General features: G+C 35.7%; 1 protein-coding gene across 1 annotated transcript in view; it reads left to right on the top strand.

Annotated features, from left to right (window-relative positions):
* Positions 1–14298, top strand: part of LEMD3 (LEM domain containing 3) — an 84559-nt gene extending 70261 nt beyond the window's left edge. The window contains exon 14 of the mRNA XM_024736652.1: positions 14101–14298. Within this exon, the coding sequence (XP_024592420.1) occupies positions 14101–14158 (58 nt within the window). The 3' untranslated portion in view covers positions 14159–14298. The remainder of the gene's footprint in view (positions 1–14100) is intronic.
* The last annotated feature ends 569 nt before the right edge of the window (positions 14299–14867 follow it).

Genomic DNA, 14867 nt, shown 5'->3' with positions numbered 1-14867 from the left:
TTTAATTTAGCCTTATATATACAGGATATTATTATCTCAACATATAATAAAAGCTTTTATTAATGAGCTATTTTACATGCTTTGACATCTAGAATATAGATTACTCTTACAGCTAGGGTGACCCTGTGTTGTGTGACTTACAGTGCTAAAACTTGTACAGATGGTCACCTTATTTACAGCCCATATTAATTCAGATGCTGCATTTTTATTGAAAATACTTGATCTATATTTAGGTTACATAAAATCTACTGTTTGAAAAAGTTTATTCATATATGCAGGTTCTTCCAAATATACTGAATCGGGTATCAGTTAAATTTACATTAATTCAAATTAAACCTTCAGTTCTTCAGTTGTACTAGCCACATTTTAAGTGCTCAGCAGCCACATGTAGCCAGTGACTACCATGTTGACAGTGCCAGTCTTGAACAACCTGTACCTTTCTAGCTAAATCCTAGTCTTCACGCAGCCACTGTGCTCCAGCTAGACTGCACTGCTTGCCCTTCCCCTTCATATCTAACTTTTGCTTGATTCTGCCTTTACTGGCATTGTTCCTATTGTTCTTTTTGCCTGAAACATCCTTCATGTCCTGCTTCTGTATACCCAAATGTTGCCCATCCTCTAGAATCCTATACAAATGCCTCTTCCAGGAAGTGGTATTGATGAACCCTGGTTGGAAGTAATTCCTATCATGTACACTACTGAAATATTGATATTAATTTTCACTTCTCATGATTTTGGCAGTTTCTATCTTGTATTATGGTGTTCTCAATCCATTCTAGTTTGGCTTCTGTCCTCATTGATCCTCTGAAATCACTTCTAGAGATCACCACAAATTTCCTTTTGCCAAATTCAATAGTCTTTTCTGTGTCCTCACCTTTCTTTGAACTCTCAGCACCATCTGACATAGCTGATCATTATCTCCCACTTTACTTAAAAATTTTTATTGTGAAATGATTCACACATATTAGAATATATATGAAGTATGTATTTTACTTACATTTTGAAGTACGACATCGTTTAAAATATAGAACATTAACTTCGAGGCACCTCTGTGTGTCCTTGATACTTCTCTCTCTTTCCTAACTCCCAGATGACCACTATCCTGAATTTTGTATTAATAATTCTTTATTTTTCATTATAGTTTTACCACATATTAATGTTGGTATTTATCCATTCAACTACGGACATTTAGATTATTTTCACTTTTTTACTATTATAAACAAGGTAGTTATGAACATTCCTTCTTGAATGTGATTCCAGCTGCACATATTCAAATTTCTCTAGGTCAGTGATACTCAAAAAGTATGGTTCTTAAATCAGCAGTATGAACATCACCTGGGAACTTGTTAGTCCAAGCAGATTTTGGGCCCCACTCCAGCAAATGTGAATGGACTAAATGCTCTGACCAAAAGACACAGGCCCACTGAATGTATACAAAAACAAGACCCATATATATGCTGTCTACAAGAGACCCACTTCAAACCTAGGGACACATACACACTGAAAGTGAAGGGATGGAAAAAGATATTCCATGCAAATGGAAATCAAAAGAAAGCTGGAGTAGCAATACTCATATAAGATAACAGACTTTAAAGAATGTTACAAGAGACAAGGAAGGACACTACATAATGATCAAGGTATTAATCCAAGAAGAAGATACAACAATTATATATGCACCCAACATAGGAGCACCTCAGTACATAAGGCGAATGCTGACAACTATAAAAGAGGAAATGGACAGTAACACAATAATAGTGGGGGACTTTAACACCTCATTTACACCAATGGACAGATCATCCAGACAGAAAATTAATAACGAAACACAATCTTTAAATGACACAAAACACCAGACAGATTTAATTGATATTTATAGGGCATTCCATCCAAAAACAGCAGACTACATTTTCTTCTGTGTACACGGAACATTTTCCAGGACAGATCACATCTTGAGTCACAAATCAAGCCTCAGTAAATTTAAGAAAATTGAAATCATATCAAGCATCTTTTCTGATCACAACGCTATGAGATTAGAAATAAATTACAGGGAAAAAAAATGTAAAAAACAAACATGTGGAGGCTAAACAATACGTTACTAAATAACCAGGAGATAGATCACAGAAGAAATCAAAGAGGAAATCAAAAAATACCTAGAGACAAATGAAAACATGTTGATCCAAACCTATGGGATGCAGCAAAAGCAGTTCTAAGAGGGAATTTTATAGCAATAGAATCCTACCTCTAGAAACAAGAAAAATCTCAAACAATCTAGCCTTACACCTAAAGTAACTAGAGAAAGAAGAACAAACAAAACCCAAAGTTAATAGAAGGAAAGAAATCATAAAATCAGAGCAGAAATAAATGAAATAGAAACAAAACAGCAAAGATCAATAAAACTAAAAGTTGGTTCTTTGAGAAGATAAACAAAATGGATAAACCTTTAGCCAGACTCATCACAAAAAAGAGGGAGAGGGCTTCCCTGGTGGCTCAGAGGTTGAGAGTCCGCCTGCTGATGCAGGGGCCATGGGTTCATACCCCGGTCTGGGAAGATCCCACATGCCGCGGAGTGGCTGGGCCTATGAGCCATGGCCGCTGAGCCTGTGTGTCCGGAGCCTGTGCTCTGCAACTGGAGAGGCCACAGCAGTGAGAGGCCTGCGTACTGCAAAAGAAAAAAAGGGAGAGGACTCAAAATTAGAAATGAAAAAGGAAAAGTTACAACAGACACTGCAGAAATACAAAGCATCATAAGAGAATACTACAAGCAACTCGATGCCAATAAAATGGACAACGTGGAAGAAATGGACAAATTCTTAGGTATAAACTTCCAAGACTGAACCAGGAAGAAATAGAAAATATGAACAGACTAATCACAAGTGATAAAATTGAAACTGTGATTAAAAATCTTCCAACAAACAAAAAGCCAGGACCAGATGGCTTCACAGGTGAATTCTGTCAAACATTGAGAGAAGAGCTAACAGCAAACCTTCTCAAACTCCTCCAAAAAATTGCACAGGAGGGAACACTCCCAAACTCATTCTACAAGGCCATCATCACCCTGATACCAAAACCAGACAGAGATACTACAAAAAAAGAAAATTACAGACCAATATCACAGATGAATATAGATGTAAAAATCCTCAACAAAATACTAGCAAACAGAATCCAGCAACGCGTTAAAAGGATCGTACACCATGATCAAGTGAGATTTATCCGAGGGATGCAAGGATTCTTCAGTATACACAAATCAATCAATGTGATGTACCATATTAACAAATTGAAGAATAAAAACCATATGATCATCTCAATAGATGCAGAAAAAGCTTTTGACAAAACTCAACACCCGTTTATGACGAAAACTCCAGAAAGTGGGGATAGAGGAAACCTGCCTCAATATAATAAAGGCCATATATGACAAACCCACAGCCAACATCATTCTCAGTGGTGAAAAACTGAAAGCATTTCCTCTAAGATCAGGAATAAGACAAGGATGTCCACTCTCACCACTATTAAGCAACATAGTTTTGGAAGTCCTAGCCTCGGCAATCAGAGAAGAAAAAGAAATAAAAGAATACAAACTGGAAAAGAAGTAAAACTAACTGTTTGCAGATGACATGATACTATACATAGATAATCCTAAAGATGCCACCAGAAAACTACTAGAGCTCTTCAATGAATTTGGTGAAGTTGCAGGATACAAAATTAAAGCATAGAAATCTCTTGCATTCCTATACACTAACAACAAAAGATCAGAAAGAGAAATTAAAGAAACAATCCCATTCACCATTGCAACAAAAAGAATAAAATATAGGACTCCCCTGGTGGTGCAGTAGTTAAGAATCTGCCTGCCAATGCAGGGGACATGGGTTCGAGCCCTGGTTCAGGAAGATCCCACATGCCGCAGAGCAACTAAGCCCATGTGCCACAACTACTGAGCCTGCGCTCTGGAGCCCACGAGCCACAGCTACTGAGCCCATGTGCCACAACTGCTGAAACCCACGTGCCTAGAGCGTGTGCTCTGCAAAACATAAGCCACTGCAAAGAGAAGCCCATGCACCACAACGAAGAGTCACCCCTGCTCGCCACAACTAGAGAAAGCCCACGTGCAGCAATGAAGACCCAACACAGCCAAAAATAAATAAATTAAAAAAATTATTAAAGAAAATAAATTAAATACCTAGGAATAAACCTACCTAAGGAGGTAAAAGACCTGTACTCAGAAAACTATAAGACACTGATGAAAGAAATCAAAGATGACACAAACAGTTGGAGAGATATACCATGTTCCTGGATTGGAAGAATCAACGTTGTGAAAACGACTATACTACCGAAAGCAATCTACAGATTGAGTGCAATCCCTATCACATTACCAAGTGCATTTTTTACAGAAGTAGAACAAGAAATCTTAAAATTTGTATGGAGACACAAAAGACCCTGGATAGCCAAAGCAATCTTGAGGGAAAATAACGGAGCTGGAGGAATCAGACTCCCTGACTTCAGACTATACTACAAAGCTACAGTAATCAAGACAATATGGTACTGGCACGAAAACAGAAATATAGATTTGGAGAAAAGACAGTCTCTTCAATAAGTGGTGCTGGGAAAACTGGACAGTTACATGTAAAAGAATGAAATTAGAACACTCACTAACACCGTACACAAAAATAAACTCAAAATGCATTAAAGACCTAAATGTAAGGCCAGACACTATAAAACTCTTAGAGGAAAACATAGGCAGAACACTCTTTGACATAAATCACAGCAAGATCTTTTTTGACACATCTCCTAGAGTAATGGAAATAAAAATAAACAAATTTGACATAATGAAACTTCAAAGCTTTTGCACAGCAAAGGAAACTATAAACAAGACGAAAAGACAACCCTCAGAATGGGAGAAAATACTTGCAAACAAATCAGTGGACAAAGGAATAATCTCCAAAATATACAAATGGCTCATGCAGCTCAATATCAAAAAAACAAAGAACCCAATCAAAAAGTGGGTGGAAGACCTAAATAGACATTTCTCCAAAGAAGACATACAGATGGCCAATAGGCACATGAAAAGCTTCTCAACATCACCAATTATTAGAGAAATGCAAATCAAAACTACAATGAGGTATCACCTCACACTGATTAGAATGGGCATCATCAGAAAATCCACAGACAACAAGTGCTGGGGAGGGTGTGGAGAAAAGGGAACCCTCTTGCACTGTTGGTGGGAAGGTAAATTGATACAGCCAGTATGGAGAGCAGTATGGAGGTTCCTTTAAAAAGTAAAAATAGAATTCCTGTATGACCCAGCAATCCCACTACTGGGCATATGCCCAGAGAAAACCATAATTCAAAAAGACACATGCACCCCAATGTTCGTTGCAGCACTATTTACAATAGCCAGGTCATGGAAACAACCTAAGTGTCCATCAACAGACAAATGGATAAAGAAGATGCGGTACATATATACAATGGAGTATTACTCAGCCATATGAAGGAATGAAATTGGGTCATTTTTAGAAACATGGATGGACCTAGAGACTGTCATACAAAGTGAATTAAGTCAGAAAGTGAAATACAAATATCATATATTAATGCATATATGTGGAATCTAGAAAAATGGTACAGTTGAACCAGTTTGCAAGGCAGAAATAGAGACACAGATGTAGAGAACTAACGTATGGACACCAAGGCGGGAAAGTGGGGGTGGTGGGGGCATGGTGGGATGAATTGGGAGATTGGGATTGACATATATATACTAATATGTATAAAATTAGTTAATAAGAAACTTCTGTATAAAAAATAAAATTCAAAAACAGTCTCCTTTAATTTCTTTCAGCAGTGTTTTATAGTTTTCAGGGTATAAGTTTTATACTTCTTTTGTTAAATTTATTCTTAGGTGTTTTATTCTTTTTGATGCTATTATAAATGGAATTTTTAAAAAATTGCTTTTTTAGATTGTTCATTGCAAGTATATAGAATACAATTGGTTTTTGCTTATTGATCTTGGGTCCTGCCACCTTGTTGAACTTATTTATTAGTTCTAATAGGTTTTAGTGAATTCTTTAGAACTTTCTATATATAAGATCATGTCATCTGCATAAAAGGTAGTTTTAATTTTTTTAGATGCTTTTTCTTTTGTTTTTGACTTACTTGCCCTGGCCAGAACTTCCCATATGGTGTTGAACAGATGTGGGGAGAGCAGATATCCCTGTCATGTTCCTGAAATTAGAGGGAAAGCATTCAGTCTTTCACCATTAGGTATGATATTAGCTTTTGGTGTGTTGTGTCTTCATTTCACTGACCTCAAAGTATTTACTCATTTTCTTTTTTCAAGTTGAGGAAGTTCCCTTCTATTTCTAGTTTGTTGAGTGTTTTTATCATGAAAGTGTGTTGGATTTTGTCAAATGCTGTCTCTGTTGAGATAATCATGATTTTTGTCCTTTATTCTACTGATAACAGGGATTAATTTTCAAATGCTAAACCAACCTTCCATTCCTGGGATAACACTCAAGCCATAATCATGGTGTATAAACCTTTTAATATGTTGGTGAATTTAGTTTGCTGGTATTTTGTTGAGGATTTTTGTATCTATATTCAAAAGAGATATTTGGTCTGTAGTTTTCTTTTTTTGTGAGGTCTTTGTCTGATTTTGGCATCATGGTAATACTGGTCTCAGAATGAATTGGGAAGTGGTCCCTCCTGTTTTTGGGGAGAGTTAGTGAAAAACTTGTATTAATTATTTTTTAAATATTTGGTAGAATTCACCATTGAAGTCATCAGGCCCAGGCCTTATAGGCAGTTTTTTGATTACTAAATCAGTCTTTTCACTTGTGATAGGTCTATTCAGATTTTCCATTTCTTCTTGAGTCAGTTTCAGTAGTTTGTGTCCTAGGAATTTTTACATTTCATTTGTTGTGTAATTTGTTGGTATATAGTTAGTCATAGTATTCCCTTATAATTCTCTTTATTTCTGTAATGTCAGTAGTAATGTCCCTTCTTTTGTTACTGATTTTAATAATTTGAGTTTTCTTTTTTTCTTGGTCAGTCTAGTTACAAGTTTACCAATTTTGATATTTTCAAAGAATCATCTTTTGCTTTGTTGATGTTGCCTATTGTTTTTCTATTCTCCATGTCATGAATTTCCACTCTAGTCTGTTATTTCCTTACTTCTACTTGCTTTGGGTTTATTTTGCTCTTCTTTTTCCAGTGTCTTTAGGTGGAAGTTTAAGTTATTGATTTGAGACCTTTCTTTCTTTAATATGGGCATTTACAGCTATATATTTCCTTCTAAGCACTGCCTTAGCTGTGTCCCATACATTTTGATATATATATTGTGTCCTCATTTTCATTCATCTTAAAGTATTCTAATTTCCCTGTGGTTTCTTTTTTGACCCATTGGTTATTTAGAAGTTTGTTTCATTTCCACATATTTGTGAATTTCCCATATTTCTCTCTGTTGTTAATTTCTAATTTCATTCCATGTGGTTGGATAACAAACTTGTTTGATTTCAATTTTTTTTAACCTTTGAAGCTTGTTTTATGGCCTAGCATATGGTCTATCCTGAAGAATGTTCCATGTGAACTTGAGAAGAATATATATTCTACTGTTAAAAACTCTAAGTCACGAGGGTTCAGCTGGTGCTCTTTGGGCCACCACTGGCTCCCACATCTGATTATATCTTTGATTTTCTGCTTTTGTTTCATTTTTGGCCTCTAAGGATTCCTCTTACTTTACTGCCAGATCAGTAATTCACTTTGAAAGATGTTTTTCATGTTTAATCCAGTAAAAAAGATGTTTTATTTTGGGAGGTTTATTCAAGATGTCTTATTCCATCATATTGCTGGAAATAAGTTCTGTTATGCTATTCATTATTGTCCCCATCTTTGAAAATCATTCATGCTCTTTACCAAAAACAATTCCTGTCTTGGGATTGGTGCCTGCATGTTGAATAGGGATATTCTGTTTTAGATGGTGATTTGATAGATAGGTACACTGTTATCACCTATGAATAAATTCAACAAGTAATATATAAGATGTATGTGAGGAAAACTTTTCTAAAAGAGATCAAAGAAAACAAATAAATGGAGACAATTTTTCCTTGATAAAAAGTCTGAATATAGCAAATAGGCTCCCTAATTCTTCCTAAATTAGTAAAGAAGTTTAATGCAATTCCAGTAAAGTTTTCCATAGATTAGAATTAATGTCTTGGTATTTTAAATGAATTTATAGAATATCAGCTGGTAGGATAAACAAGAAAGATATTAAATTCTTAATAAAATATGATTAATAAAGAGAGACTGGCCCTATCAGATGTTAAAGCAAATTAAATCTGTGTCAACACTGTTGCACAAATATATAGTCAGACAACTAATACCTTGAAACAGATTCTTACCTGAGCATAACTGATACCAGAAGGTCACTTAAATTAAATCTATTTAAATTTGGGACCAAATTTTCCTAAATAGTTTCACTAGAACTTTAACTTAAAATTTTTTGCTAAGATTACAAAAAAAACTTTCTGTATAACATAGTTAACTTATAAATATTTTAACTCTTAGAAATATTTTTTGACAAAATTATTTGAAACATGGAATGATAATTTTTACTTCATGTTGGCTGTTCCATTATCAAATCATTTTACAAAAGATCCCAGACTTCATCCATTTTTGTAAGGGTATCTTCTAGTCAAATCATTCCCTTATGTGCTTCATGTATCATTGTTTTTTTGTTCTTGGCAACTTTCCTTTAATTGCTCACTGGACTTATTGACACATTCTATGGCTATACTCATGATTTGAATAGTCTTCCATCATCTTTATCAATTTCATGAAATACTACATATTTGTGAGACTTGCAAGTTCACTTTGTAGTGAATTTTCATTGCACTTGCATTGTGTTTTGAATGACAATCTGCAAGACACTGTCAAAGACAGACATTAATGTAGGAGGTGTTGTGAAGTGGGGAAGAATGTTTGAGGAGAGATTGATTTTTCTTTTTCTTTTTTGGCTGCACCGTGCGGCTTGTGGGATCTTAGTTCCCCGACCAGGGATTGAACCCACGCCCTCAGCAGTGAAAGCATGGAGTCTTAACCCCTGGACCACCAGAGAATTCCTGGGATTGACTTTTTAAAGAGCACTTTTTGTAAGAGTATTTTATGATCCATTATCATAACAGTATGTGGTTAATGGATACTTGAATTCCGAAGATACTCTGATATGTAAGAATTTAGTATATGATAAAGATTGGCTTTAAAAATTAGTGGAAAAAGTGGATCATTCAATAAAAGTTTTAAAAAATTAAGAGCAAAAGTTAGAGCCCTAATATACCAGGGCCAGAAGCCTGTTTCCTGCAACTTGTATTTCCTTAGAAGAGGCACAGACCCTTTGGCTTGTAGTAACTTAGAATATTTTAATGACCAGATACTTCCACACTGTGGAAGTCACTCAATTTCTTCATACTAACTTGACTGAGAGGATTCTTTCACAAAAATTTCATATGTCCCAATAACACAACAAATGTTCAGTTTACTTTGCTCAGTGCTCTCTTTTTATATGACAGTCACAGTCGGGCTTCTCTACCTTACTACCAGCATCTGATTTATAGACCCTAGTAACATTTTGGGGAAGGGTTCCTTTCAGAGGAACATGATAACTGACAGAAATATTATGGACTTCCCAACTGATGTGCCACAAATGGTTACAGATGTACCATTTAGATGTAGCCTTTAGAGTAGCACTAGGACTTGGAGTGGTGGAGCTCAAGGCCTAGTGACCTCTGGCAGGCTGTTAAGTAGCTTCCTCCATTTAACCAGGGCGCTGTACAATGATTATCCTTTTCTTTCAGCGCCATGAAGTAAAAAAAGTTTGGAGAGCACTGTTCTAAGCAATTAGCTGGAAACAATGAGAACGAGAATAATATGCAAACATAGAGTCATTTGGTTTAGGGGAGAGAATGGATAAGGGGGCAGATTAGACGTTTTCTTTTTGAATTCACTTCAGTTTTTTTTTTTTTTTTTTTTTTTTTTTTTGCGGTACGCGGGCCTCTCACTGTTGTGGCCTCTCCCGTTGCAGAGCACAGGCTCCGGACGCACAGGCCCAGCAGCCATGGCTCACGGTCCCAGCCGCTCTGCGGCATATGGGATCCTCCCGGACCGGGGCATGAACCCGTGTCCCCTGCATTGGCAGGCGGACTCTCAACCACTGCGCCACCAGGGAAGCCCCTTCAGTTCTGTTTTCACGTTAGATTTTATATCATCAATGTGGTATCTACAGTAGTTTTAGTCTTCTGTGTTTTCACTTGTAAAGAGTCTTCTACACATACCCAGATAAATTCCAGGAGGAATAAAGAATTGAAAAATAGTCACAAAATAACTAATAAAAAAATCAGAGGAAAACATTTGATAGAGGGTTAAGCACAGAAACAAAGAAAGAAACCATAAAGAAACATGTTTGGTTATATTAAAATGATCAGTACATCCAAAACGTCTAAGAACAAATGAAAAGACAAGGAAATTGAAAGATGTTAGCACTATATATGATTTGCAGTAATATTCTACAAGTAAAAATTATTCTAACATAAAAAGACTAACATCCCAATAGAAAAATAGTCAAATGACATCAGGAGATGACCCACAAATGAAGAGCTGCAAATGGCCAACAAAAATATGAAACAGTCAGCCACAGATATAAATGCAAATTAATCAACAATTGAGAAAGTCTTTTTACATATGAAACTTCACAATTTTTCTTAAGTTTAGGGAAAGTAGGCTCCTTATATTAATGCTGGTAGTTATGTAAAGTGATGCTCATTTCTATAGGTCAATTTTGCAATACATAGTTTTGCCAATAAATTTTGAAGTCCAATAAATTTTTAGGAATTTATTCTGAAGAAATTATCAGGATGACATGAAGATATGAAAATGATGTTCATTACAGCTTTATTCTGTAATAAAAATTAGAAGCAATTGAAATCTGCAAAAATGAGAATAAATAATGAATTATGGATTATATGAATCATGGGCAATCATTAAAATAATGTCCTTGAGGAATACTTAAGGTGTGGAAAATATTGTCTATGTGTTTCTTAAGTTGCATAATCATTATTTCAAATATACTGTATTTCATCTAAGATACTGTTAGTCGGAAGAGGCAGCATTTTCTCTGGCACTAAGTAAGAAAGGAAAACAACAATAAAAGTAACACTGAAGATGTGGATTCTGATAGGAGACCCTACCATAAAGCTAGAACAACCTCAGAGTCAGGGTAAATGTCCCACCTGGAACGGGACCGCAAAAGAACCAGCTGATCTTCATTCAGACTGGTTTCGGTTCCTTCCACCAGCATGGTGCAAAAATCTGCAAGCAAAGAGAGAAGTTAAAGTGTTTACAGTTAGTAGTTCCCCCAGATAAAAGCAAACATCAATTCCCTGGAAGAAATGGGAAGTAATGCAGGTTAGACTGCAATTTTGTTTCTTTTATAACTTTGACAGTGATTTTTTAAGACACCATTTATTCTAAAATGAATTTCTATACCAGAGTTGTTAAAAGTGAAAAATTATGTATCTAGAGTGAAAGGAATATATCATATACGTACTATTGGAGGGAAATACTCCAAGATTTAGCAGTGAATTCCAATCTGTTATATTGTATATGTATTTTACAAAATTTCTCCACAAATATATTACATATATTTGAATGCTTACCTTAATTAGAATTTCCATAATTGTCTTTACTTCATCTTCTTAATTTGATCTCCTCTGCTAGTATATATATTTTTTCTTTCTTTTTTATTTTTGGTATGCGGGCCTCTCCCGTTGCGGAGCACAGGCTCTGGACGTGCAGGCTCAGCGGCCATGGCTCACGGGCCCAGCCGTTCCGCGGCATGTGGGATCCTCCTGGACCAGGGCACGAACGCGTGTCCCCTGCATCGGCAGGCGGACTCTCAACCACTGCGCCACCAGGGAAGCCCTGCTAGTATATTTTGAATCACTACCAACCTTTGGTAATGAAGCTCAGACATTTTAGACTTTTTACAGCACTTTGGAAAAGGCTATGTTTATTTTGGTGGCAGATCTGTGGGTTGTTACAGTTAGCAGGTATATGAAAGGTCTTACAAACACTGGATTCCTGTATTGAGAGAGGGGGAAAAAAGGAGGCGTGGTTTAAGAGCACAGTCTCTGGAGTGAGAGAACCATGTTCACATTTCGACTTTAACACATCCTGGTTGTGTGACCTTAGGCAAGTTACGTAGTCTAAGACTCGATTTCCTCATTTTTAAAACTGCTTATGATGCAGTTGAGAGAATTAAGTGAAATAATGTAAAATGCTGTCATATGTCCCTGTCACCATCTCTAAATCAGGCTCTGTGAAACCAACTACTTGATAATGTGATTTATTTTTAACATCCCTTTGCTTTTCATTGTAGTTACCCTTAACAATGCTCATGCATAAGAGAGACCTTGGAAAATCTATAATCTCTTCAGTGCCTCCTTTTTGAAATGATATATTTCCCATTCCAGCAAATAGAGAAAGGGAGTGGACTGATTAACATAACTTTGATGCAGAAACCAAACAGAAAGGGAAAATTTATAGGGCAAGCCCCCTGAATAAATGCAAAAATCCCAAACAAACCAAAATCGTCAGCAAGCCAAACTGCAGCATCTGAGTAAGAATTACATATCATGACCAAGTTGGATTTATTCCAGGAATGCAAGATTAGTTTGACATTAGAAAACCAATGTAACTTGTCCCACTAACAAAATAAGTGAATTTAATATGATCATCTCAGATAGATGCAGTAAAACCATCTGATAAAATTCCAAATGCATATATCCTTTCATAGAAAAGTAATTCTTAGAAAAATAGGAGTAGAAGGGAACTTCCTAAATCTGATAAAAGATATTTACCAAAAATCTAAAGTAAACATCATATTAATGGTGAATGCTCTGGTATATCCTGACTGGGTGCAGTTTTGAAAGCCCAGAAGTTTTGACATCTTTATTTCTATAACTGGTTGTTCTTCTTCACCATTAACTACTTTTGTTCTTTTGAAACTAATGTATTCTCCCTTTTTATTTGACTTTGAAACAGTATACCTTGTTAGTTTTTCATCTCTCCTAAATTACTTATTTTATTATTAGTTTTGCCCAACTATTGTGTCCAAAAATTATTTTTATGCTCAGTACTTCTACTTCAAAGAGGCAGAAAATCTAAATGTAAATTTCTTTTTCTCAATGTAACATTGAGACTAAGATCCTGATTATGACAGCATTCAAGAATTATCATCCGTGGAACTAGGGTAGTGTCAGTGATTAGAGTGATGTCAGCCTGACTGGAAAGGACCAGAAGACTTCTGATTCACCAACAGAAGACATTAAATGTTGAAAATGATAGTCCAAAATCAGTCCTGTGTTATTGCAATGTTCCTTAATGTGACTCTAAATATATAGGCTGGTATAATCTTTTAACAGCAGGAGTCTTACAAATTAATTTTTTGTGGTATATATCTGGTATCATTGAGGCTCTGTTGTGTGGTGTAGATCCCTGGAAGATAACAGGAGCAATAGGGATGAGAAAGAAGCAGACAGTAAAGAAGAGAGACTGGTTATGAACAGTAATGTGGGTTGTTGAATCCTGTTTGCACATTCGGAGAGCTAGCCATGAGCCTTGTTGATTGGCCACTCATTCTGCTATTCATCGTTATGAATTATACATTGTTTCACATTTAAATAAACCACATTTCAATATATCCCATTTAAATAAAACCACATTTTCAAAAGTTACAATGTATCATATCTAAGTAAAACTGCCTAATTATATAAATTTTCATTTTCATTTTCCACTATGCTTAAATAACATGGAAAAATCAAAATCACTTTTCTTGGTTTTCCCCAAGAACAGCTGAATATACTTAAAACACTACTTAGTTATCAAACAGAACCTTATATATGGACATTGGTGGAATAAATATTGCCTTATGTAATTTAAATGTCTGGAGAAGAATGCTATTTTCATTATGTTCAGAAAAAAATATGTACTATAATAAAGTACAGTTGACCTTTAATATGGGTTTGAATTGCATGGGTCCACTTATATTCGGATTTTTTTCAACAGTAAATACTACACAATTCGAGATTGGTTGAACTGGCGGATGCAGAACCGCAGATACTGAGGAACCGAGTATAGGTAGGGCTGACTATAAGTTATACTTGAATTTTTGACTGCGCAGAGGATCGCCACCCATAACTCCTGTATTATTCAAGGATCAACTGTATTTCATAAAGTGTATCATATTCTAGTATTAGATTGGTACAGAAAATTCCCATTTACCTGGAGTAATTTTTAAAAAAATATTCCACTTACCTAGGAGTTATAACCTGATTTAAAACTAACCAATTTTCAAGGAATACAATAAAATATTCACAGCGTTAAAACTATGGGGAGATTAATGACTGATGGCTCAGGATGCAACTCAGAATCTTTCAGTGCCTCATTTCAAGGCTTATTATAAATCAAAAATTGTAGTTATTTGAGTTTCCTGTAAAGGTCATGAAAGCTGTGTTATGTATACTCTCATGTATTTTCCTGTAATCCTTTCCACCATTCTTATGGGCATTATAGAAAAAAGAGCTCGAAATTTATCCTCCTCAGTTGGAAGGTAGACATGAAAATTACGCTTGTTATTCTAAACCAGAGAAAGGTCTGTGGAACACCTGTCTTAGAATCATTTGGGGTACTTGTTAGAAATGCAGATTCCTGAATCCCTCACCAGGCCTGCTGAATCACTGTATCTGGGAGAGATCCCAGGATAGTAACAAGTTCTCCAGGTATTCTGATATTTAAGTTTGACACCCACTGCCACAAGACTTCTGAATATGAGA

The sequence above is a fragment of the Neophocaena asiaeorientalis genome, unplaced genomic scaffold (assembly GCF_003031525.2).
Source record: "Neophocaena asiaeorientalis asiaeorientalis breed wild unplaced genomic scaffold, Neophocaena_asiaeorientalis_V1.1 scaffold134, whole genome shotgun sequence".
In the NCBI taxonomy this organism is placed as follows: domain Eukaryota; kingdom Metazoa; phylum Chordata; class Mammalia; order Artiodactyla; family Phocoenidae; genus Neophocaena; species Neophocaena asiaeorientalis.
Note: the sequence above shows the minus strand (reverse complement) of the source record. Positions and strands in the feature narration are given on the sequence as shown.